Raw genomic sequence first — 24,940 nt, forward strand, 5'->3', positions numbered from 1 at the left:
GCTCAGTGCCTAATATATTTTCAAGGAAGAAATGGCAAGAACCGCTGATGGGACTGAAAGTGGGACGTGAAGAAAAGAGAAAAATCAAGGCTGTTTCTAGGTTTGGAGCCTAAACACTGTGGAAATGGTGAAGTCATTTACACAGGTGGAGAGCACTTGGGAAAGAATTGTTTTCATGATAAAAATCCAGAGTTCTGTTTCACATGTACTAAGTTTGAACTACCTATTTTACAACCAAGTGTATGAGTCTGGAACCATTTAGTTGAATCAGATTCCCTCAGGAGTAAGAACAAATAGAGAAGGACCTCATTCAGGGAACTGAGCTCTGTGGCTTGGTGATAATTACAGGTGGGGAAAAAGAAGAGGAGGTAGGAGAGAAGGCTAAGGAAGAATGGGCTAGGAATATGACCGGTCTGGCTTTATGGAAATGAATAAATCGCTCTCTGCTCTGGGCATTGCCATTACTGAGTATAGGACCCTGGAACACAAATGATCCAACCTCTGCGTTTCCCATATTTTCATGAGGAATTGAAGCCCAGGAAAATCAAATGACAAAGTCATGCTACAGAGTTGGTACAACTATCTAGAACCCAGGTCTACTGACAATGTCTCTCCACCATAAAGCCCTACCTTAAGATTAACTAGGCAACGGTAACAAGAACGGACTCATACTTTTTATTTTTGTTTACTTCCAAAGATTTTGTAACTTAATACCAAAACTTAAACCCGTAATTTAAAATGAGCCTGAAGTACTATTTTACATCAGCTCCTATAAATAGTGACTACTGGCTGGCTGGATGCTCAGTATTTGCTCAGTAAGTGATCATACTATATTTTTGTTTTCATTCCAAAATAATTTATCTTGCATTTTTGAAAGTCAATATCTATTTTAAAATCTAAAGCAAAAAACATGAATCCTATGTTATCAAATATCTAAGTCTCAAAATTTAGAGGAAAAAGAAGAGTTAGTTAATATGGTCTTTATTAAATAATAAAAGAGTAAACCAGCATAAGATAATGAAAAGTAGCCAATCTGTTAAATGAACATCATTACATTTACTATCCATGCCAAAAGAACTCTGAAAATTCTTATATACATGCAATTAACACTAAACATAACAAAAAAATAAAATTTCTCATTATGAAAATAGATGCATATTCAAATAAAGAAGTAAGAAAAACAAAACCACAAAACACATTCCAGTACATTTTTTCAAGGCTACATAGACATAGTTGATGTTGTCACTACTATTTCTAAATGTAGTTAAAAAAAAATTATAGCCAAGTCTTATGTAAAACTGCATAGCTGAGCCTGTGTGTGTAGTCTAAGATACTTTCTTCAAAGATGATATTCTTACATGTGATTAAAGAACTGCAAGCATGGCAGGCAATGATAGGTTACTTCCTCTATATGCAGATCCTATAAAAATGGATTAAGATTCTAACAACTTTGATTATTTGTAACCATAAATAAAATGACTAGGACACTTGGGTGGCTCAGTCGGTTAAGCGGCTGCCTTAGGCTCTCGTCATGACCCCGCATCCTGGGACTGAGCCCCACATCAGGCTCCTTGCTCAGCGGGGAGCCTGCTTCACCCTCTGCCTGACACTTCCCCTGCTTCTGCTCTCTCTATTGCTCTCTCTCTCTGATAACTAACTAACTAACTAAATAAATAAAATCAATCAATCTTAAAAAAAAGACTGTTGGCCTCACATGATTGATTCTGGGAATCTCAACTACCAGACAACTAGTTTCCCTATTAAAACCTACTTATTAGGGCACCTGGGTGGCTCAGTTTGTTAAGCTGCTGCCTTTGGGTCCTGGGATCAAGCCTGGGATCCCAGGGTTCAAGTCCTGGGATCTCAGGGCCCTGGGATCAAGCCCCGCATGGGGCTCTCTGCTCCTTGTGATCTCTGTCAAATAAATAAATAAAATCTTTTTAAAAAAAAAACCTACCTATTTTGCCTCAAATAAAATAATACGGATTGATGTTAAACACACATTTCTAATTTTTATGAAGCAGCTCCCCAAAATCAGTATCCTCTGAAGTGTACATCTGCACATATGATCAATTAAGGTAATACTGCAATACTTTGGAATACTTTTCAAAAATAAAAGAGGAGAGGCGCCTGGATGGCTCAATCGACTGAGCAACCGACTCTCGGTTTTGGCCCAGGTTATGATCTCACGGTCCTGAGACTGAGCCCCATGTCGGGCTCCAACCTGCATGTGGAGCCTCCTTGAGATGCTCTCTCTCCTTCTCCTTCTCCCCCCACCCTGCTCATGAGCACATGCATGTGCACTCTCTCTCTCTAAATAAAAAATATGAATACATAAGTAAGGAAATAGCAAAAAAATTTAGATCATAGTTATAAGCTTGGATCAACAAATAACAAAAGAAAATGAATTTTCTTACTATCAAATACACTTTTAAAAAACCAGTTATGCTTGTCGCAGAACACTGTGTTCCTTCAACTATACAGATCACGTTGCAGATTCATGACAGTGAGAGCACTTACAGCTGACAACTAATACACTTCCTTACGCCATCCCTCTTGGAAGGTATTACAATTATAAAAAAAAATAAAAAGTAGGTCATTGGCTTCCAAAAAACATCAAGGCACCAACATTTTCATTTGCATAATACATACCTGCCTTGAGTGTTTAAATCTGAGGCAGTGTTATGAGTTTGACTTCACATTTTTACACTAAACTGGTTGCAGATGGATTCCATTCATTTTAGCTTATATATATTCTAAAGTTAGTGCCTAATTTAACAAACAAGAACAGGAGTAATACACTGCATAAAATCCTATTACACACCAGAGGAAGTGAATGAGTCAGAGACAAGCACAGCAATCACTGGGTTATATTAGACATTAAGTATCTAATATTCTATTTCCGACAAGTATTAAGCTAATCAAATGCATTAAACTGAGCACCTCTTCTGACAGACTATAGAGTACAGCACAAAAAGAATAAATCAGATTTACTAATGGGCAAAGTACTTAAAATGACAACATTAACTAGTTCTTTCATATTACCATTTTTTCAGGTTGATTTAATTTTGTGAGGTTTAAAGAAGTATAATGTCAGAAAATTTTAGTAATACTTATAGTCTAGAAAAGAATAAAATTTAATAATTAAATATCTTTTTAAAACATCAACCTCTTATATGGGCTTTAGGAATCTTTATTTTTACTGTAGTATGCATTTAATATGTGATTCATATCTGTTTTTCTGATTTACTCATGGGAATGAATGGCTGAAAATGAAATATATCCATATATGTGTACCTTGGTGTTTTCATATTTGCTCTATCATGATAAAAACTTTGACCATAGACAGCAATGCTTGGAAATACACTATCACAAAAATGTAGGTAGCTGACATAGTATAAAACTAAGATTATTTAGTGTATTGCACACAGCTGCGATCACCTATATATTTCAAAAAGAGAAACTGAGTTGCACACATTCAAGGGATTAGAAGGTAAAACCAGAAAACAAAAAACAAAAAACCAACTCAGTGTTTCACTTGAGAGACTGTTTTTACTTGAGAATAATAATACCCTGTTTTGTGAAGGCAAATTTTCAAAGATAAAAAGCAAACAAAAATGTTTCAGCAATAAACTTCATCTCCCTTCCAAATGTGTCAACAACCATTATGGAAAACAAGCTTATCACAGCTCTACTTTCAGAATACATATATTTTTTTACTTTTGTAAATATAGTAATTTCTGGCTGATTTTTGTGGGTTATTTTATGATTTCTGAGACTTTGGTATTTTTCTTCTGTGGCTATAGGAAAATCTACCATGCATTTACATAAAACCTTGTTTTTAAACAAACCGGATTAGAACATTTTATCATTCTGATACAGTAGACTTATATGCTAGCACTGTAGCAATAAAAAATCAAGTCCCAAGATTGAGTTGCTCCTGCCTGGGGTGCCATGTTAGCAAACCAACACTTAGATAACTTTCATGTCCCTAGAAATGCTCTCTTTGACCAAAATCATAATATATCCAGTCTGCCGATCCCCAAATGCCATACCAACTCTGGGTTGTATACTTATTTCCTTGTTTTTTCTCACCTCAAATAAGGTTGAATCTGTGGCCCCAGCTAACCAGATATTTTCTATTTTTCTCTTCCTTGTTCTTTATTCTTTATCCTCTAAAAGTTTCCCACCTTCCAACCTATTCTGCATCCTGGGATGGAGCCCAATGTGGGCTCCCGGCTCAGAGGGGTCTGCTTCTGCCCCTCCCAATGCTTGCATAGTGTGTACATTCATGTTGCTCTCTCCCCCTCTCTCAAATAAATAAAATCTTTTTAAAAAATGATATATTCTTGCAAATCAAGATTGTTAAAGAGTAAATTGCTAAAACTAAAGTAATGTTATATTATGATCAATGACATATCTACTAGAGCATGTTTTTTGCCTAAATAATAATAATAATGATGTGTCAAGAAAGGGTATATAAATATATATCATACTTCCATAACTAGGGTTTCTTCTACCGTCTTGATGATCTGAAAAATTCATAATTTCTTCAAAGTAACTTATCTAGAGTTGCTTTTTTTTTTTTTTAACTCCAAAATATTACTTTGCCAATTGAATAAAAAACAAACACTGTAATACTTTAGAAAGCCATGAATGGTATGCCTGGGTAGCTCAGTAAGTTAAGCATCTGCCTTTGGCTCTGGTCATGATCTCCAAGTCCTGGGATCAAGCCCCCCATTGGGCTCCCTACTCAGTGGGGAGTCTGCTTCCCCCTCTCCCTCTGCCCCTCCTCTGTGCTTGTGCTCTCTCTCTCAAACATTGATAACTAATACACTTCCTTATGCCATCCCTCTTAGAAGGTATTACAATTATAAAAAAATAAAAAGTATGAAGTAAATATATATAAAATATAAAGATAAAATGTTAAAAAAATAAAGAAAGGAAAGAAGCCAACCAGCCAGCCAGTCATAAGTAACAATGGTGGAGTCAGGCCCTGCCACAGAGAAATGCTGGAATGGAGCAAGGAAGAGATTTGGTTTTCATCTCACTGGCTTTAGAGTCTTTGGCAACTCATTAAACTTTCTTATTCTCGTTCCTTTATTCCTTTAGTAGTCAGAGTAAGCAATCATATCTATCATTCTCCAAGAGTCTCTCTGAACTGTAATTAAAATTAACAAGGGAAAAAAAACCCTTCAGATTTTATCTCCAAGTTGAACCAACACACCAAGCAGCTAAAGAGATGAAAAAAAAAATACACTCTATGTATATATAAATATATTTAGATCTAGATCTAAAAGTTTCTATTAGCATATGCAGGTCACTGGATTTGGAGTAATTTCTCTTGCCTACTCACAGTTCTGACCTCTTGTAAAGAGACTGATGACATGGAGGCAGCAATTTTTGACATTATTTTGATGATATTTCACATTTGATGATTCTTAGGAAGGTTTTATATTTTACATTCATTCTTCTCAAGAATAGGCACATTTGGATTTTGCTTCTAGGAAGGGCACAGGACATCATGGCAGGTTAATATCTTAACAACCAGGGAAAAAACCCTGATAAACTGTCAAAATTATTTTTATGACAGAACTGTGGAAGCAATGAGAATTTGGGGTTATCTAAAATTCCACAGAGAAAAAGCCCTTCCTAGGTTAGCTGACAATCACTGGTATTTTCTTCCCTAGAGGTCTTTGCCAGTTCTTGGTGTGGACTGAAGAATAAGATTTGAGTCACCTGGAGGAACTCTAGTTGAAGAAAGAGAAACTTGTAGAGCTTTTCATGGGCTCATGGGGTTGTCAGGACAATTTGAAAACTAAAAGAACCCCAAACACGAGGCTGATTCTTTCTAAGAAATACCTGCTGAGTTCCTGGGAAGTATAAGAGGTTTAACGTCTGTGTCTGGAACTTCAAATTGGTAGAATGAAATCTCTAATTCATGCTGTTATTTCAGAGATGAAGCCCCACTAGGAAGAAAGGATCTGCAACAAACACATAACTAGTCTCCTCTCAAGAAATGTGCCAGATTTTAGGATGCATGGGTGGTAGCCTAATTGGCTAAACTCAGAATACCCAAGGGAAGTTTCAGAGCTAAGAAGACAGAGACCTGCTTTTCTGTTAAAAGTCTAGACAAGCCATGCCAAAGGAATATAGACAAACCAAAGGCATATTGAGTTTTATTAAAATAACAACGTAGGTATTACTTATAATCCAAATCTCTGACTGGACAGAGATGACTAGCCCTATCTGCCAAACAGAGTAGGGGGGATGTTCACTGATGACAAATAACAGGCATAAAATGCAATTTCGGAAATTATGAACTCTGTGCATAGGTTTATCAGCAGCCTAGACACCTGAGAAGAGAGAATTACTAAACTCTAAGACAAGCAACAGCAAATATCCAATCTGAGGCACAGAGGTAAAAAAAAAGAAAAGTAATGGAAAGAATGAAACAATGTATAAGAGACAAATGGGACACAGTCAAAAGACTTAACATGGTTAACTGGAGTAGAAGAATGAGGGAAGACATAGAATGAGGCAGAACAATATCTGAGAGATGAGATAATAGCTAAGCAATGTTTTCAAACTAACAAAGACAAACAACATGCAAAAAAGCTCAGTGAACCCTAAACAAGATATATGTTAAAAAAAAAAATCATACCTAAACACATATTAGTTAAACAGTTGAAAGTAAAAGCAATGAGGGGCATCTGGCTGGTTCACTTGGTAAAACATGAGACTCTTAATCTTGGGTCATGAGTTTGAGCCCCACGTTAAGGGTAGAGTTTACTTTAAAAAAAAAAAAAGGTCATGATAAAAATCTTAAAAGTGGCCAGAGGAAAGGCAGGTTAATTTCAAGGCAACAATAAGACAAACAAGTAACTTTTTTTTAAAATAAATTTTATTTTTTTTAAACATATATTTTTATCCCCAGGGGTACATGACTGTGAATCGCCAGGTTTACACATTTCACAGCACTCACCATAGCACAAACCCTCCCCAATGTCCATAACCCCACCCCCCTCTCACAACGCCCCTCCCCCCAGCAACCCTGTTTGTTTTGTGAGATTAAGAGTCATTTATGGTTTGTCTCCCTCCCAATCCCATCTTGAGACAAACAAGTAACTTTTAACAGAAACTACAGATGCATGAGTCAATGGAACATCTTTAAAGTGACGGACAAAAAACCAAAGGTGCCAAGCTAAAATTCTACACCCAGTGAAAAGAGCCATCAATCAACTGATCAATTAGGACATATTCAGATACACAAAAGCTGAAAGAATCCTTTTCCCATAAGATTTTCACTAAAGAAATAATAAAAGAACTTCCTAAGCCTAAGAAAATGATTCCAGATAAATTCTTCGGTGCATGATACAGACATGCTATGAAAGGAAAGAGAAGAAGGTACTCTTCTTTTAGGATCAAATTTCATGTGTTGGGAAGAATGGCAGAGTGGCAGAAGTTGACGAAAGCAGAGATAACATCCTGAATTGATTTATGTCACACTAAGGAGCCTGGATAGAGTGTATGACGGGGTAACACTGACAGTTTTTCAATGATCTGATTTGCATTTTAGAAAGTTAGAAATGAGGAACAATTTCAGGCATTTACAAGGCTAATAACTTGAACAATTTATAATTATCTAAAAGAAATATTATAGTCCTACCTATTAACAAAATGAAAACCTACTATTTATGGAAGTATAAAGGCTTGAAGTGAGAAGTTGCCTGCCATTTCTTCTGAATATACCACAGAGACTAAGGAGAAAAGGAGTACAACCTAACATTTTAGGTGTACATACCTGTAACAAGATGCTCCATAGGGACATTCAGGCCGGTCATCAGCCTCATCTTGACACATGACTTGGACACCTCCATAATCACTATCACCAGGGTGACTGAAGTGTTGAAAGTGAACAGGATTCTTCCTATGAGGGTGGCAAATATACTGTCAGAAAAAACCATTAATAGGATACACGAGAGTTCTAGATATACTACAAAAAATAATTAATAGGATATAGCAGGAAACCAACTAATGCACATCTAATTATTCCAGACATTGAACCAATGTGCTACATTGTTAAAAATAAAGCTTATGACATCTGGTTGGCACAGAACCCTCATGGTAGCAAAATAAAAGCATCATGATGATTCAAAAGCACAATTAGAAAAATATAAAGGGAAAGCACAAGTAAGACACCTTAAACACAACTTACAATTCTTTTGAGAGTTATATTATATACTATAACTATTTATGAGGCCATCTTTCTAATATCTAAATAAGACATTAAATAAGCAGGCATTTAGGTATGGGTGGTTCAGTTCTCAAGTCTGGATTCCCTAGTTCATGTCCTTGCATTAATCAGCATGTCTACATATGAAACAATTCCCCCACTGTATCTTGAAAGTTTCTAGCAAGATTTACAGCACTGAATCCTGAGAAAGTGTCAACAAGCAGAAACATGATAAAGCTCCTTACCCTTAGCTCAGTGTGCTTTACTAGGCTTTTAATACACATATACTACATAGCCACCTGCTATGGAAATAATGGAATTCCGGGCTACCTGTAATTTCATTTTACCTGTAGCAGTTTGCCCCATACATGCAGGATGTCCTCTTGATCTTGTTTTCTTCAGAACCTTGTGCAACTGAGTCAGTTGCCTTTGCATGCAAAGTTTCAGGATTGGAGAGTTCAGAGCTGGACTCAGAAGGAGATCCTTGAGACTCCTCTTGGTAGGACTTGTCCTGGGCACTCATGTGACTCTCAGAAGAGCTCATCACCTCGCCTTCTTTACTTTGTGTTTCTTTCACAATACTTTTATGTTCAGGAACCTTACCAAGTTCCTCTATTGGGATTTCATTTCTCTGTGTACTAGCCTTCATATCATTCACCTCTGTATTACTTAACGTGATTGTAGAACATGACCTTGGCATTGCCTACAAAGACAAATCAGAAAAAAGATATTAGAAATAAATGAAAGATGTTTTAAAAGAAATATGTAAGCTTAAGCAAAAAGGCATGAAACTGTAAGATTCATTCAACATGTATATTTTTTAAACTTTTAAGATTCACATTTTAAAGTTATTAAAAATGCCACTTTCCATGTCTGTAATTTGGTTACTTTAAACCAATTTACAGTTATTAGAAAAGGAATATACAGGGACACCTGGCTGGCACAATCAGAAGACCATGTGACTCTTGATCTCGGGATTGTGAATTCGAGCCCCACACTGGGTGTAGAAATTACCTTTAAAAAAAAGAAAATCTGGGGTGCCTGGGTGGGTTGGTGGGTTGGGGCCTCTGCCTTCGGCTTGGGTCATGGTTGCAGGGTCCTGGGATCAAGCCCCACATTGGGCTCTCTGCTTGGCAGGGGGCCTGCTTCCTTTCCTCTCTCTCTGCCTGCCTCTCTGCCTGCCTATGATCTCTGTCTGTCAGGTAAATAAATAGAATCTTAAAAAAAAAAAAAAATCTTTAAAAAAGAAAAAAAAAAAAAAAGAAAAGAAAATCCAAGCAGAAAATCAATAAAGAAACAAGAGCATCGAATGACACATTGGACCAGATGGACCTCATAGATATATACAGAACATTCCACCCTAAAACAACAGAATACTCATTCTTCTCAAGTACACATGGAACCTTCTCCAGAATAGACCACATACTGGGTCACAAATCAGGGCTCAACCGATACCAAAAGACTGAGATTATTCCCTGCATATTCTCAGATCACAATGCTTTGAAACTGGAGCTCAATCACAAGGAGAAGTTTGGAAGGAACTCAAACACCTGGAAGCTAAAGACCACCATGCTTAAGAATGCTTCGATCAACCAGATGATCAAAGAAGAACTTAAAACAATTCATGGAAACCAGTGAGAATGAAGACACTTCGGCCCCAAACCTATGGGATACAGCAAAGGCAGTCCTAAGGGGGAAATACATAGCCATCCAAGCCTCCCTCAAAAAAACTGAAAAATCCAGAATACACCAGTTGTCTCTACACCTTAAAGAACTGGAGAATCAACAACAAATTAAGCCAACTCCACACACAAGAAGGGAAATAATCAAGATTAGAGCAGAGATCAATGAGATAGAAACTAGAGATACAGTAGAATGTATCAATGAAACTAGAAGCTGGTTTTTTGAAAGAATCAATAAGATAGATAACCACTGGCCACACTAATCCAAGAGAAAAGAGAGAAAGCTCAAATTAATAAAATTATGAATGAAAAGGGAGAGATCACAACTAACACCAAGGAAATAAAAACAATCATCAGAAGTTATTATCAACAGTTATATGCCAATAAGTTAAGGAACCTAGATGAAATGGATGCATTCCTGGAAAACTATAAACTCCCAAAATTGAACCAGGAAGAAACTGACAACCTGAATAGACCGATATCTAGTAACGAGATGGAAGCAGTGATCAAAAACCTCCGAAAAAACAAGAGCCCAGGACCTGACGGATTCCCTGGGGAATTCTACCAAACGCTCAAAGAAATAATACTTATTCTCCTGAAGCTGTTTCAAAAAATTGAAGCAGAAGAAAAACTTCCAGACTCTTTTTATGAAGCCAGCATTACCCTGATCCCCAAACCAGGCAAAGGCCCCACCAAAAAGGAGAATTTCAGACCAGTATCACTGATGATATGGATGCTAAGATTCTCAACAAGATCCAAGCAAATAGGATCCAACAGCACATTAAAAAGATTATCCACCATGACCAGGTGAGATTCATCCCTGGGTTACAAGGATGGTTCAACATTCACAAATCAATCAATGTGACAGAACAAATCAATAAGAGAAGAGAGAAGAACCACATGGTCCTCTCAATTGATGCAGAAAAAGCATTTGACAAAATCCAGCATCCGTTCCTGATTAAAACACTTCAAAGTATAGGGATAGAGGGAACATTCCTGAACTTCATAAAATCTGTCTATGAAAAACCCACAGCAAATATCATCCTCAATGGGAAAAAGGTCACAGCCTTCCCACTGAGATCAGAAACACGACAAGGATGCCCACTCTCACCACTCTTGTTCAACATAGTATTAGAAGTCCTAGCAACAGCAATCAGACAACAAAGAGAAATAAAAGGTATTCACATTGGCAATGAAGAAGTCAAACTCTCTCTCTTCGCAGATGACATGATACTTTATATGGAAAACCCGAAAGACTCCACCCCCAAACTACTAGAACTCATACAGCAATTCAGTAATGTGGCAGGATACAAAATCAATATACAGAAATCAGTTACTTTCTTATACACTAACAATGAAAATACAGAAAGGGAAATTAGAGAATCGATTCTATTTACTATAGCACCAAGAACCATAAGATACCTGGGAATAAATCTTACCAAAGAGGTAAAGGATCTGTACTCGAGGAACTACAGAACACTCATGAAAGAAACTGAAGAAGACACAAAAAGATGGAAGACCATTCCATGCTCTTGGATCAGAAGAATAAACATTGTTAAAATGTCTATACTGCCTAGAGCAATCTATACTTTTAATGCCATTCCAATCAAAATTCCACCGGTATTTTTCAAAGATCTGGAGCAAATAATCCTAAAATTTGTGTGGAATCAGAAGAGACCACGAATTGCTAAGGAAATGTTGAAAAAGAAAAACAAAACTGGGGGCATCACATTACCTGATTTCAAGCTTTACTACAAAGCTGTGATCACCAAGACAGCATGGTGGCATAAAAACAGACACATAGACCAGTGGAAGAGAGTAGAGAGCCCAGATATGGACCCTCAACTCTATGGTCAAATAATCTTTGACAAAGCAGGAAAAAATATACAGTGGAAAAAAGACAAGTCTCTTCAATAAATGGTGCTGAGAAAATTGGACAGCTATATGTAGAAGAATGAAACTCGACCATTCTCTTACACCATACACAAAGATAAACTCAAAATGGATAAAAGACCTCAATGTGAGACAGGAATCCATCAGAATCATAGAGGAGAATATAGGCAGTAACCTCTTTGATATCAGCCACAGCAACTTCTTCCAAGATATGTCTCCAAAGGCAAAGGAAACAAAAGCAAAAATGAACTTTTGGGACTTCATCAAGATCAAAAGCTTCTGTACAGCAAAGGAAACAGTCAACAAAACAAAGAGGCAACCCACGTAATGGGAGAAGATATTTGCAGATGACAGTACAGACAAAAGGCTGATATCCAGGATCTATAAAGAACTTCTCAAACTCAACACACACAAAACAGATAATGTCAAAAAATGGGCAGAAAACATGAACAGACACTTCTCCAATGAAGACATACAAATGGCTATTAAACACATGAAAAAATGTTCATCACCACTAGCCATCAGGGAGATTCAAATTAAAACCACATTGAGATACCACCTTACACCAGTTAGAATGGCCAAAACTAGCAAGACAGGAAACAACGTGTGTTGGAGAGGATGTGGAGAAAGGGGAACCCTCTTACACTGTTGGTGGGAATGCAAGTTGGTGCAGCTACTTTGGAGAACAGTGTGAAGATTCCTTAAGAAATTAAAAATAGAGCTTCCCTATGACCCTGCCATTGCACTACTGGGTATTTACCCCAAAGATACAGATGTAGTGAAAAGAAGGGCCATCTGTACCCCAATGTTTATAGCAGCAATGGCCACGGTTGCCAAACTGTGGAAAGAACCAAGATGCCCTTCAATGGACGAATGGATAAGGAAGATGTGGTCCATATACACTATGGAGTATTATGCCTCCATCAGAAAGGATGAATACCCAACTTTTGTATCAACATGGATGGGACTGGAAGAGATTATGCTGAGTGAAATAAGTCAAGCAGAGAGAGTCAATTATCATACGGTTTCACTTATTTGTGGAGCATAACAAATAACATGGAGGACATAGGGAGATGGAGAGGAGAAGGGAATTGAGGGAAACTGGAAGGGGAGATGAAATAAGAGACTATGGACTCTGAAAAACAATCAGGGTTTTGAAGGGGCGAGGGGTGGGAGGTTGGGGGAGCCAGGTGGTGGGTATTATGGAGGGCATGTATTGCATGGAGCACTGGGTGTGGTGCATAAACAATGAATTCTGTTACGCTGAAAAGAAATTAAAAAAAAAAAAAAAAAAGAAAATCTTTAAAAAAGAAAAGAAAATATATACCTGTATCAAATATTTACAATCACATCAAACATTCATTGAAAAAGAACCAGAAAAATACAAATGAAACATTAAGAGAATACAACTTTGCTTCCATTTGAATATAATTTTTCCCCAAACACTACTAGTCTTTTAAACTCCCCATTCAATAATGTGTCATGCTCTTAACGTGTACTGTCTTTATAATTTCTGTTACTGAAATACTTATTTCTACCCTCTAAATATAATCATGATTTTTTTCCCCTTCAGTTGAATGGTAAAATTACTCCTCCCTCACATAGAAAAACTTGGATGAAGCTTTGTCACAAAAAAACTCAGAAAAAAATTTGATTTCTTTGAAGTGGTCGGATAAAAGTTTCAGTTTAACCAAAAAGATGTTTTGAACCAAGTAACATTCTCATTAGCACTGCAGAACCTTTTTAATCTGTACTTATTACCAGGACAAACAGTAAGCCTATTCGTATCCTATTAAAAATGACTTCTTAATTACCTAACTTCCTGTGGAGTGGAAACGTAGCTCAGATAAACTTCAGTCCTCCTGGTAACCACTACTGGGATGTGCTGACAACATAACAGGTATATGTGAAGGTTCAAACCCATTTATAACCAAGGATTTGTGTATGCTGGCTGCCACCTGGAGAAAACTGGTTTTGATATCACTTAATATCCAATGGCTCACATTTCCTGAGAAGATACTAATTAGCATGACTTCTCCATCCTAGGACTCTAGGATCATGACCTGAGGTGAAGGCAGTTGCTTGACCAACTGAGCCACCCAGATGTCCAATTACTTAAATGTTTTGATAGTCTTTTCTTTTTTCCTTTATATATATTTATATATATATATATATATATATTTTTTTAACCATTGCCATTTGCCATTTACCAATTTTGCCATTCAACTATGTATGTGTGTGTGTGTGTGTGTGTGTATATGTATATATGTATATACATATATATATATATATTTGAGAGTAAGAGAGTGAGTGAGCATGAGCCAGGGCAGGGGGGTGGTGGGCAGAACGAGAGGGAGAGGGACAAGCAGACTTCCTGCTGAGCAGGCAAAGTGGGGCTCAATCCCAGGCCCCTGGGATCATGACTTGAGCTGAAGGCAGACACTTAACCAGTTGAGCCACCCACAAATAAGTGAAACCATATGCCCCTGATGGTCTTTGCTTTTTTAAGATACATAGTATTTAAGTTTTTTTAAAAGGCTATCCAAACTGACTAAAGATATTGCAAAAGGAACCTAGTTCTTACCCATATTTCTTGAATGGTAATAAACAACCTATGAGAAAGGCAATCTTGCTACCTCTTGGAGCTAACCCTCACCGTGGTATTCATGCCACAATTCTCTAAAACGCATACTCTTTTCTCCCAAGCTGCTCAATTACACCCCGATCTCATCTCCCTCCAATACAGGACCAAACTCACACATGCCAGGGACTGGAACTCTTGGGTAGGAATGGGGCAATCCTGACCCACCTTCCCCTTGGCAGTTCCTCACTGAGTCAACTCACCAATTTTTTTTCCCTGTTTATGTAGAAACAGGGCAGGTTAGCAATCCCTTGGCTAAGCAAATGTCCAATAAATGTCAATAAAAAAATGTCCAATAAATGTCCAATAAAATGTCAGTCTCTTGTTCCTGTTGGCATCTCTAAACTCCACAGTGAATTGTTTTAGAGTGCTTTCTCTCTTGGTTTCAAAGAGAGAACATAACATCTCTCCACAAACAGAGCACTCCCCCCCAAACTTAAAATCTTCTGGCCTCTCGGGTTTCTTTGTATAAAGCCTGGTGGGGGGTGGGAGGCAGCGGTAGGATGATGAACCCTTCTCATTCCTTTCAATAAGCCTCACAGGGAGAGGCTTGACTCTTACTGCTGGGGGTCCTTTCAATCATGAGATACTTATACTTAGAACTTTTGTCCCCAGCTTTGGGCCTCAGTAGCAGTTTGGAATTGATAGGGTAAAAAAAAAAAAAATCCCATTCAACAACCTGTCAATTATTATAGGGAAAAGAGAGACACAACTAGGGAAGCAGTTAAATAAATTAGAATCCATTCTTACCATGAAACACTATGCAAAGGTTGAAAATTAATAGATTTCTCTCTACATATAAGATTTTTTTAATTAAACAAGAATCTTATATATATATACACACACACACACACACACACACACACACAAAATTCTATTTAGCTTAAAAAAAAATCCCTGTCCACCTATGTATTTACTTGTATAAATTCAAATAAAAATGTTTAGAAGGATACAAACCAAAAGAGTAGTAAGGCCAATGGGATTGAAGGATAAGGCAAATCAAGATTTCTACTTTATACTCCTCATGTTCTAACATTCTTTTTTTGATAACAGCATGAATTTTTTTTGCCATTTAAAAAATAGAAAACAGGCCAAAGAAAATAAAAGATAAGAAATGTTTAACATTATTTCAACTCTCTCTACTGTTTTTTTTTTTTAATCTTCACAAAGAATAATTAACACACTAATTTATTCTAAAAGAGAAAGAAATGATAAAGTCACAGATACCAATACTATGGATCAGGGGTTCTCAAATATATTTTAGGAGGCACAAAAGCTGGAATTCATAATGTCCTTTATGGAACTTCATGAAATATTGATACTCAGTAGGCCCTTGGCATTCAAGAATTTAACATTCATGTTTTCAATTATTTATAAAGGATCCCAAAAATCCATTACATGCAGTAATTTGTAAGTTTGCTGAGACATAAATTTGTCCTGTGCCAATTACAAAGCTCATGAGCTAGAGCAAATCACTGAATTGGCAAGTGAGGGAAGAGAAAAGATGGAAGGTGCTGTGTATTTAGAAGAAGCAGGAGAAAGGCAGAGAGGTCCGTGTTTTTAAGCACCCACACTGCTTAGACGAAAAGGTGAAGAATGAAATGTGGGTGGCTGAAGGTTCATAATAGAGAAACAGGGTTCCCTATACTATAAAAATATATGCTACAGGCCTCAGGGATCAAGCTGGTGTAAGGTGACCTTGGTGCTTGGCAATGGCTGGAACGTACTATTAAGAGTATTAAATTGTCTGTTAACTTGCCCAGCAAGCCCTCCCTTGCCCTTCAACCATCTGAAGTTTTTAATGTTACCACAAGGGACAGGCTACAGAACTTCTGCCCAATATAAGTTCGCCGAGGTAATTTGCTGCCCCTGGAAGGAATGTCTGTACTAATAAGTTGCCTTCAAGGTCTTGCATTAGTCTCATTAGCACCACATACTAAGGATTAAAAATCCCAACCTCCAGCCCCACCTTTACTCTTGAGCTTCAAACTTAGTCAACCACTAACTAGACATTTCTTCCTCAATATCCTATGCACCTCAAACTCAAAATGTGAAAACTAAAATCCTCCCCCTGTATTCTATACCAAAGTTTCTGCCAACGTAGCTTCTCCATTCATTCTGGCCAGAACCTTGGAAGTGTATCTTTCAGTCCTTCTTTTCCCTCACTCTACTCAGATCCAAGCAACAAGTCCTACAGTTTTGTTTCTTAAATATTTCTCTGACCTGATGCCTCTGTGCCATCCTTAATGCCACCAACCTAGATCAGAGTCTTTTTATTTCTTGACTGAGATGTCCTCATTTCCTCTCTCATTTCCCTGTCTTTCATTTTATTCTCTTTCAGTCTCTCCTCTAAAGAGCTTCCAGGATTACCTCTGTGGCCAAAATCCTCTCAAATTCCTCCCTCTATGACTGGTCCCCACTGCCAACTCCATCCTCACCTGGCTTTACAGCACAAATTCTAAAAACAATAGTTCCCAGCAGGCTATCATTACTTCCTCTGCTCCTGTACCTGCTGCCCATCTACCTGGATGGATTCCTACTTCTACCTCTTCTGTTAAGATTCAATTCAGATCAGTCCTTTGAGGATCCCTTCCCTGGGAGTTGGCTTAGGCAGCCCCAAAGCCCCCAGAAAAACCAATGTGGTGTCAACATTATTTCATGATTTTGAATCATGTCCCCCCACAGGACTATGAGCTCCTAATCAGCTATCTCTTACTCATGTTTTATCCCAGATTCTAGCACACTGCCTTGCATATAACAGAAAGACGGCTTAGTGTAATGATTACTAGAATGATCTTTGAAGTAAAAAAAAAAATTGTATCTTGAATAATAGTTTAGCCATTTCCTAACTTTTGACTTTGAACAAGTTGATTCCAACTCTCGGAGTCTCAGGTCTCTCAATCGGTAAACTGGGGATATTATCAATCAACTTTCCAGGATTTTCTAAAAATGAAATGAAGTAAGTATAGTTGTGGGTCTAGCCCATAATAAGAGCTCAGTAAATGGTTCTGTGTTTGTTTTAGTTAATAGCATTATCAATGCCATGATATCGCTACTACTTGCTTAATGAATGTTTGCTGAATAAACGAATGAATGAAAAGATGTCTCTGTGGGGCTGAGGAGAGCCATGCTGTAAATGGTATTAAGTGGCCCATCAGAAAAGCAAAGATACAGGATTCTCTGATGTAGTAAACCAATACTGTGGAGCGCTGGGGCAAAATACAGTCTTACTTAAGAGATGGCTGTGCAGTAAGAGTTATATTCTTCATCTCCCCTGCTACTTTCATGAAGAAATAGGAGTAGGACTTCACAGCCGGCATGTGTATGGAGAGAAATGAGATGCCTCACAGCTAGCACACAGCATTAGCACAGCGGCATACACATACAGTGCAGGCAGCAACCCTGGAAATGGCTCTCGCTACCAAAGCCTCCACCTCCATATACACCTACACTCTAAATGCACTGTGTGCAAGTTTGCTTCCAAATAATGCAGATATAACAGAACTCTCTCCTTAGTCCTGATTTTTTTTTTTTTTTTTTTTTTTGGACAGAGAAAGAGTGTGTGTGTGCATGTGTGCATGGGAGTTGGGAGGGAGGGATGGGAAGAGCAAAAGGGATAGAGAAAATCCTAAGCAGGCCCCACACCCAGCCCAAAGCTCTATGCTGGGCTTGATCCCACAACCCTGAGATCATAACCTGAGCCAAAATCAAGAGTCGGACGCTTAACCTACTGAGCCACCCAGACACCCCTAAAGAACATTTTCAATACTTCCTCCTCAATATGCTGTTAGTCATCAGGTTCTGTTAATTCTACCTTCAAAATGTCTCTCATGGCCCTCTACTTCTTTCTGGTCCAGTGCCACTGTCTAGCTCAGGCCTTCATTCCCTGCGGCCTCCCATGGCACCTTCTTAGGCAGTTTCTGCCTCCATCTTATGTATGGTTGCTATGCCATCTTCCTGTCCCCTTATTCTCCTTCCCAAAACACTTCAAAAAGTCTCTGAGGCCATAAAATACAGTCCTGATTTCTGTATAGTCTGGCATCAAGTGCCATCTGAGTTGTTCCCCAGTCTCTTGTGGAAGCTTCCTCCCCTCCCCTCGCCCCACCCACCCACATCCACGCACCCGTCCATGCAAGCACTTTCGCAACACTCCAGCGCAGATGACATCCATGGGCCACACACACTCTCCTGCCTCTATGTCTCTGCTCACGCTGTGCTGCTCATGGACTGTTTTCCTCCTCACTAACCCCATTTGCTAGCACCAACCATCTTTCAACACCTAATATAAAAATCTCCTTCAAAGAGATTAAATAAGCATCTCTCCCCGACACACACAATATACACCTTCCACCAAACAATAATGTAATATAAGCAACCAAGCCAAGGTATCTACTGTGCTCAGGACAATGAAGATACTCTCAAAATAGCATAGATACCACCCCACCCCCAACCAGCTTTCAGGAATAAACAACCTTTTTGGTAATGCCTTAAAAGCTTCACTGAACACCTGGACCTTTTGATATCCTGGATGACTTAAAAAAAAAAAAAACAAAACCCACAACTTTCTGAATAACCCTGATTGCAGTCTTTAAGTTGGAAGAAAAAAATGATACATCCAAACAACCAATAGGGGTACATGACACTCTACAATCAGTTCTCGGGATTCATACTTCCTGAGATAAACACTTGCTAAATTATTGGTTTTGCCAAATAAATCACTATAGCACCCTGATAAGGCAGAACAACCTTTATCTTCAGGATACGCTAAATTGGGTGTTTTTCTCCTCTTTGTATCTCTTTAATATCTTACTGCCTGAATGGACTTCTGGGCTGTTCATGGTTAATTAAACTAAGATGCCCACTGTGACTTAGGGACTCATGACCCCTGTAGCTAGAACTAGAGGTCAAGATCATTTCACCTGCCATATCATCTACCACAATCAGTTCCAAGGCTCAAATAAGGACAAATTAATATAAATACCCAAAGACTTAAATGTGAAATTTAGATATGGGTCAGACAAGTATGAGGGGGGTGGAAATGGAGGAAAGATTACATTATTATAAATTGTTAGCTTACTATGCCACCTTCTACAATGTCTAGTCAAGCCTATCAAAACAGAAAGGCAAGATTAACTTTCTAAGATAGCAGAGTTAGGAGACCTTAGTTCCATGTTCATGGATTGGAAGGACAAATATTATTAAAATGTCTATGCTACCTAGAGCAATCTATACATTCAATACAATCCCCATCAAAACACCATCAACAATTTTCACAGAGGTGGAACAAATAATCTGAAAATTTGTATGGAACCAGAAAAGACCCCTGAATAGCCAGAGGAATGCTGAAAAAGAAAACCAAAGTTGGCGGCATCACAATTCAGAACTTCAAGCTATATTACAAAGCTATAGTTATTAAGACAGTATGGTACTGGCACAAAAACAGACACACAGATCAAAGAAACAGAACAGAGGGGCGCCTGGGTGGCTCAGTCAGTTGAGCGTCTGCCTTCGGCTCAGGTCATGATCCTGAGGTCCTGGGATCGAGCCCCTCCTCGGGCTCCCTGCTCAGCGGAGAGCCTGCTTCTCCCTCTTCCTCTCCCTCTGCCTGTCACTCTGCCTACTTGGGCTCTCCATCTCTCTGTCAAATGAGTAAATAAAATCTTAAAAAAAAAAAAAAGAAAGAAACAACAGAGAACCCAGAAATAGTCCCTCAACTCTATGGTTAACTAATCTTTGACAAAGCAGGAAAGAATGTCCAATGGAAAAAAGAGTGTCTCTTCAACAAATGGTGTTGGGAAAATGGGACAGCCACATGCAGAAGAATAAAACTGGACCATCTCCTTACACCATACACAAAAATAGACTCAATTTTCATGAAAGGCCTCAATCTGAAACAGAAATCCAACAAAATCCTTGAGAACACAGGCAGTAACATCTCTGGCCGTAGCCGCAGCAACTTCTTGCTAGACGTGTCTCAAAGGCAAGGGAAACACAGGCAAAAATGAACTATAAGGACTTCATCAAGATAAAAAGCTTTTGCATAGCAAAGGAAACAGTCGACAAAACCAAAAGACAATCAACAGAATGGGAGAAGGTATTTACAAATGTTTTATCAGATAAAGGGCTAGTGTCCAAAATCTATAAAGAACTTGTCAAAGTTAAGGAAAACAAAATACAATTCTATACAGTTTAAAACAAGAAAAAAGAAAAGCAGATGGGATTCAAGGTAGGAGGGACTCTAACTCAGATTAAAAGGAACAGACAGAAGCGGGCTGCAGGACACTGAGCAGTTTCTGCCTGGAACTGATGTGGAACAGCAGTCAGCAGAGCAAGGTGCAGACTGAGGAGTCTGGCGCTAGGCCAAAATCCTATATATGATTCTTCAGGCCCAAGCTTGGATAATCACAAGGCTTTGCCCGGCAGGCCTCATGGGGGAAACTGCCCTCCCCACAGCAGACATGGTGCACAGCCAGTGTGTTACAGTTTTCCGGAGGGAGTTGCAATCAAGGACTCAAGCCTCAGTGGGCTAGCCATGCTTATGGTGCATTCCTAGCCCAGGTGCCTCCATCCAGAGCCTCTTTGGTAGGTGTGGGGGAGGGGTGTGGGCTTAGGCCCTTCCCAGCGATCTTCAGTGATCCCCCCTACGTGGGGCTTCAGCTGAGGCACTTTTCTGTACTTTGACTCAGTATCTTTTCACTCCTAGCTCTCCTCTTCTCCTTCGTCCTTGTCTAGAAAGAGGCAAAGCCTTTGGTCCAAGGCTCCTCAGCAGTTAGAGAATTCTCTACACCTGTGCTGCTGATTCTTGCCCAGTGCTGTTCCCTGGAACAAAATGGAACACTGGGGAGCCGACAAGTCATTTCCCCTTTTGCTTGCATTGTCACACTAAGTGAAGAAAGGCTTGAGTTACTTTCAGTTTGGCTCTCTGTCTTAACTGACCACCTTGACACCTGATCACTCAACAGAGGCCAAGTCAAAACAAGAGAATCCCCTCTAGATGCATGAAATTCTGAAAGTCTCTTCTTCCTCACATCAGCTCTTTCACCTTACGGTATATCCCATGTGTTTCCAACCATTTCAAACCTCATTTGTTAAGTTGACATCGACCAACTTAAAAACTACCAGTTTCTGAATTTATCCAGATCTAACCATAGTATCCCCCTGTCCAAAAATACTATAATACCTATTATTTATTCTTTCTAGACCCCCTTTCCTCCAACTGTCTGATAATGGGTGTATATATGACTACAAAGGGGTAATGATACTACTTCATCTGTCTGAGCACTGTGAATGGTCTAAGTGGAGATTTCATGATCAAGTCCCTAGAATTTACCACATAAGCAACCACAGAGAAACTCATTTTTCCTCTTAAGTTGAAAAACGAGATGACATGAGCCTGGAGCTACCAGCGCCCACGTTGTATACCGTGTGAAGCAAGCCTGCCATCAGCAGTGAAGGATGATTCAAGAGGCAAAGATGGGAAAACCACAGACCAACATGATTTTGATCAAGTCCCTTGTACCAGGTGGTCTTTATAATCTATAGTTCTTGCTATTTTCCTTTCCATTCTGGAAACTGAATTATTCCTCTTTGTGTGCTAATCATCAAAGATGATGTCCAACAATTCCTCTCATCCCTTTATACACAAATTACTCCTGTCATCAAGCAGTGGAGTTCTTATCCCCTCCCCTTGAATCTAGGCTGGCCTGGTAACTTGCTCTGACCAAAAGAATGCAGCAGAAATGACACTGTACCAGTTCCAGTCGTAGGCCTTAAGAGAAGATTGGTTCTACTTTGACACCCTTGGAATCCAGCTTTCGTAAAGATGTTTGGCCTAGACTACATACTGGTTAAGTGGAAAAAGGGAGGCCCAGCCAGCTGCCAGCCATTCACTCAATCCTCATGGAGGCACTATTCACACAAGGGAAGCCATTTCAGATGCTCCAGCCTCTGCTGAGTTCCCAAATGAATGCAGCCCAGCTACACCATAAACATGTTACAAAAGAAATGCCCAACTGAGCCCAGCTAACCCACAGAAGTATTAAGAATAAAACATTGTTAGGTCACTAAATGTTAGGGTAGTTGGCTTCCCAGCAACAGTTAATAAGCTTTAAACATTATTTGCTTCAGTTGTCTCAGTTAGGCCTCCTTCTGTAGTTTATAAGAGACCTAATTAGATTATATAAATTATGTTGATTATTTCTTTGAAGTTAGTAGATTCAAGCACCCTCACGTTCACTCCCAAACTGGACAGTTACATAACCCATAAGGAGCTGCAGAAAGATGCAAGAAAATTAATGAGAAATAGGGACAATTTCAGAGCAATTATCTTCATGTCCAGACATTAGTAGAGTCACAAAATTGTAGGCAGTCTAATCTGTGTGTCATCAAAATCTCACAAATACCTCGAATATCTTGGATCTGTTTACTGATCCTCTCTGCAATCTATCAATTAAGAAAAGTGTTTCTTAAGTTTTACTTGTCATTGGCAAAGTTGGGTAATGGGTTGGGATAAACATAGCAAAATATATATACCACAGATTTTCTTCTGGGAAAAAAACAAACAGAAAACTTTTCTTTTTTGGAAAAAAAACCAAGGCAGTCATACTAATATGTTCAGAGAATATAGCATATTAGGACTCAAAGTTAAACAAGTTTTTTTGTTGTTTTTTTTTTTAAGATTTTAATTAATTATTTATTTATTTGACAGAGAGAAAGTGCCCAACAGGAGAGAGGTAGAGGGAGAAGGGGAGAGAGAGGGAGAAGCAGGCTTCCCCCTCCCCAGCAGGGGGAGCCCCATGCCAGGCCTGATACCAGGAACCCTAGATCATGACCGGAGCCAAAGGCAGATGCCCAACCAGCTGAGCAACCCAGGTGCTCCAAAGTTAAACAAGATTTATCTTAACTTGTTATAGTCAATACACGTCAGTCAGAAAATGTTGTGTTTTCATTTATTAAACCTGACTCCATAAGTAAGCCAAGGAGTTGACCCTATGGGGATTAGACCCCACTTCCCTACCTAGAAAAAAGGATCCAGCGAGAAGCTAGATCTTTCCTAATGGGAGAGGAGGCTGGAATGAAGCGAGTACTACAAAAGGCCCAAACCTCCGGAAGAGCAGACAGCATTTCAATCATCCCAGTGTAAACTATTCTAAAACCAATCTACTCCTTTGGTGTCCACTGACACTAAAAAGATGGAGACCATGAAGCTGAGCCATAGGTCTGTAACGATCATAAAAACTATTACCTAAAGCCACGTCTCTCTAAAGAGGAAAAATACCTAACCTTCCTGCCCTGGACTTGCTCACTCATTTGTGCAATCTCTCTCTCTCTCTAACTCCCTCTTTTTTTTTTTTTTTTTTAAGGCATCCAATAATAGGCCCCATTTTCATTAAGTACCCAGTGTTAAGGAATGCTTAAGTCAGCCAAACCATTCTAGTGAGTTAGCAAAAACTGAAAGAGGAAAGAGAAGTTTTTCAAATATTGAAATTAGCCCAGAAGTAATGCTGCAACAGGCTATTGAGAACTAGCCTATCAAGAAAAGGGTGATTAGGGGCGCCTGGGTGGCTCAGTGGGTTAAAGCCTCTGCCTTTGGTTCGGGTCATGATCCCACGTCCTGGGATGGAGCCCCGCATCAGGCTCTCTGCTCAGCAGGGAGCCTGCTTCCTCCTCTCTCTCTCTGCCTGCCTCTCTGCCTACTTGTGATCTCTGTCAAATAAATAAATAAAATCTTTTAAATAAATAAATAAATAAATAAAAGAAAAGAAAAGAAAAGAAAAGAAAAAGGTGATTATATGTAGTCTGAGAATGACCAATAAAAGAACCCAGGTTTTCAGAATGGAGGTAACCAATTACAACCGTCAAGTGGTCTCCACTTTTTTTCCAGTCTAAAAACTTCTATATTAAGTAGATTTGTTTTCTACAAAGTAAGTACTATATTAATTTTAGTAAGCCAAAAAAATCTGGGCTAGTTTTTATCTTCATAAACTCAGTAATAAAGAACAGCTTTGGTTTTTCCTTGCTGTATACAGCATATAATTAATTCTTATCTAGAACACTTGATGAAGAAAACAAATGATCAAATAATAAATTTTTTTTAAGATTTTATTTTTAATTTCTACACCCAATGTGGGGCTCAAACCCACAACCTCCAGGTCAAGAGACACACTCTACCAACTAAGCCAGCCTGGCACCTCCAAATAATACATTAAAAAAAAAAAGAATCACCTTGGATGAAGTGATAGACTCTTCCTGATCAGCATCTTTGCACTTTTTCCCTATGTCTTGTTCTGCTGATGTACTTTCTGAACTTCCTGATGAAATTAATCGCTTTCTTCCTTGCTGTGTTATGTTTACTTGAATTTTATCTTTGCAGAGTTCTTCTTTTCCACTTTCCTGGATTATATTATCTTAAACACACAATGAAAAAGAAGAAAAAAATTACCTCCTGTATCTTCAAATGTCAATAATCCATTAAAAGAAAGAAGAAAA

The 24,940-nt window shown here is 38.6% G+C and overlaps 1 protein-coding gene across 1 annotated transcript in view; it reads right to left on the reverse strand.

Moving 5' to 3' along the window:
- Positions 1–24,940, reverse strand: part of APLF (aprataxin and PNKP like factor) — a 77,548-nt gene that overhangs the window by 16,335 nt on the left and 36,273 nt on the right. Inside the window, exons 6-8 of the mRNA XM_032873749.1 lie at positions 24,677–24,858; positions 8,584–8,939; positions 7,805–7,930 (exon numbers count right to left, since the gene is read on the reverse strand). Coding sequence (XP_032729640.1) covers positions 7,805–7,930; positions 8,584–8,939; positions 24,677–24,858 — 664 coding nt within the window. The remainder of the gene's footprint in view (positions 1–7,804; positions 7,931–8,583; positions 8,940–24,676; positions 24,859–24,940) is intronic.

This window comes from Lontra canadensis, unplaced genomic scaffold, assembly GCF_010015895.1.
Source record: "Lontra canadensis isolate GAN:19392208 unplaced genomic scaffold, GSC_riverotter_1.0 scaffold50, whole genome shotgun sequence".
In the NCBI taxonomy this organism is placed as follows: Eukaryota; Metazoa; Chordata; class Mammalia; order Carnivora; family Mustelidae; genus Lontra; species Lontra canadensis.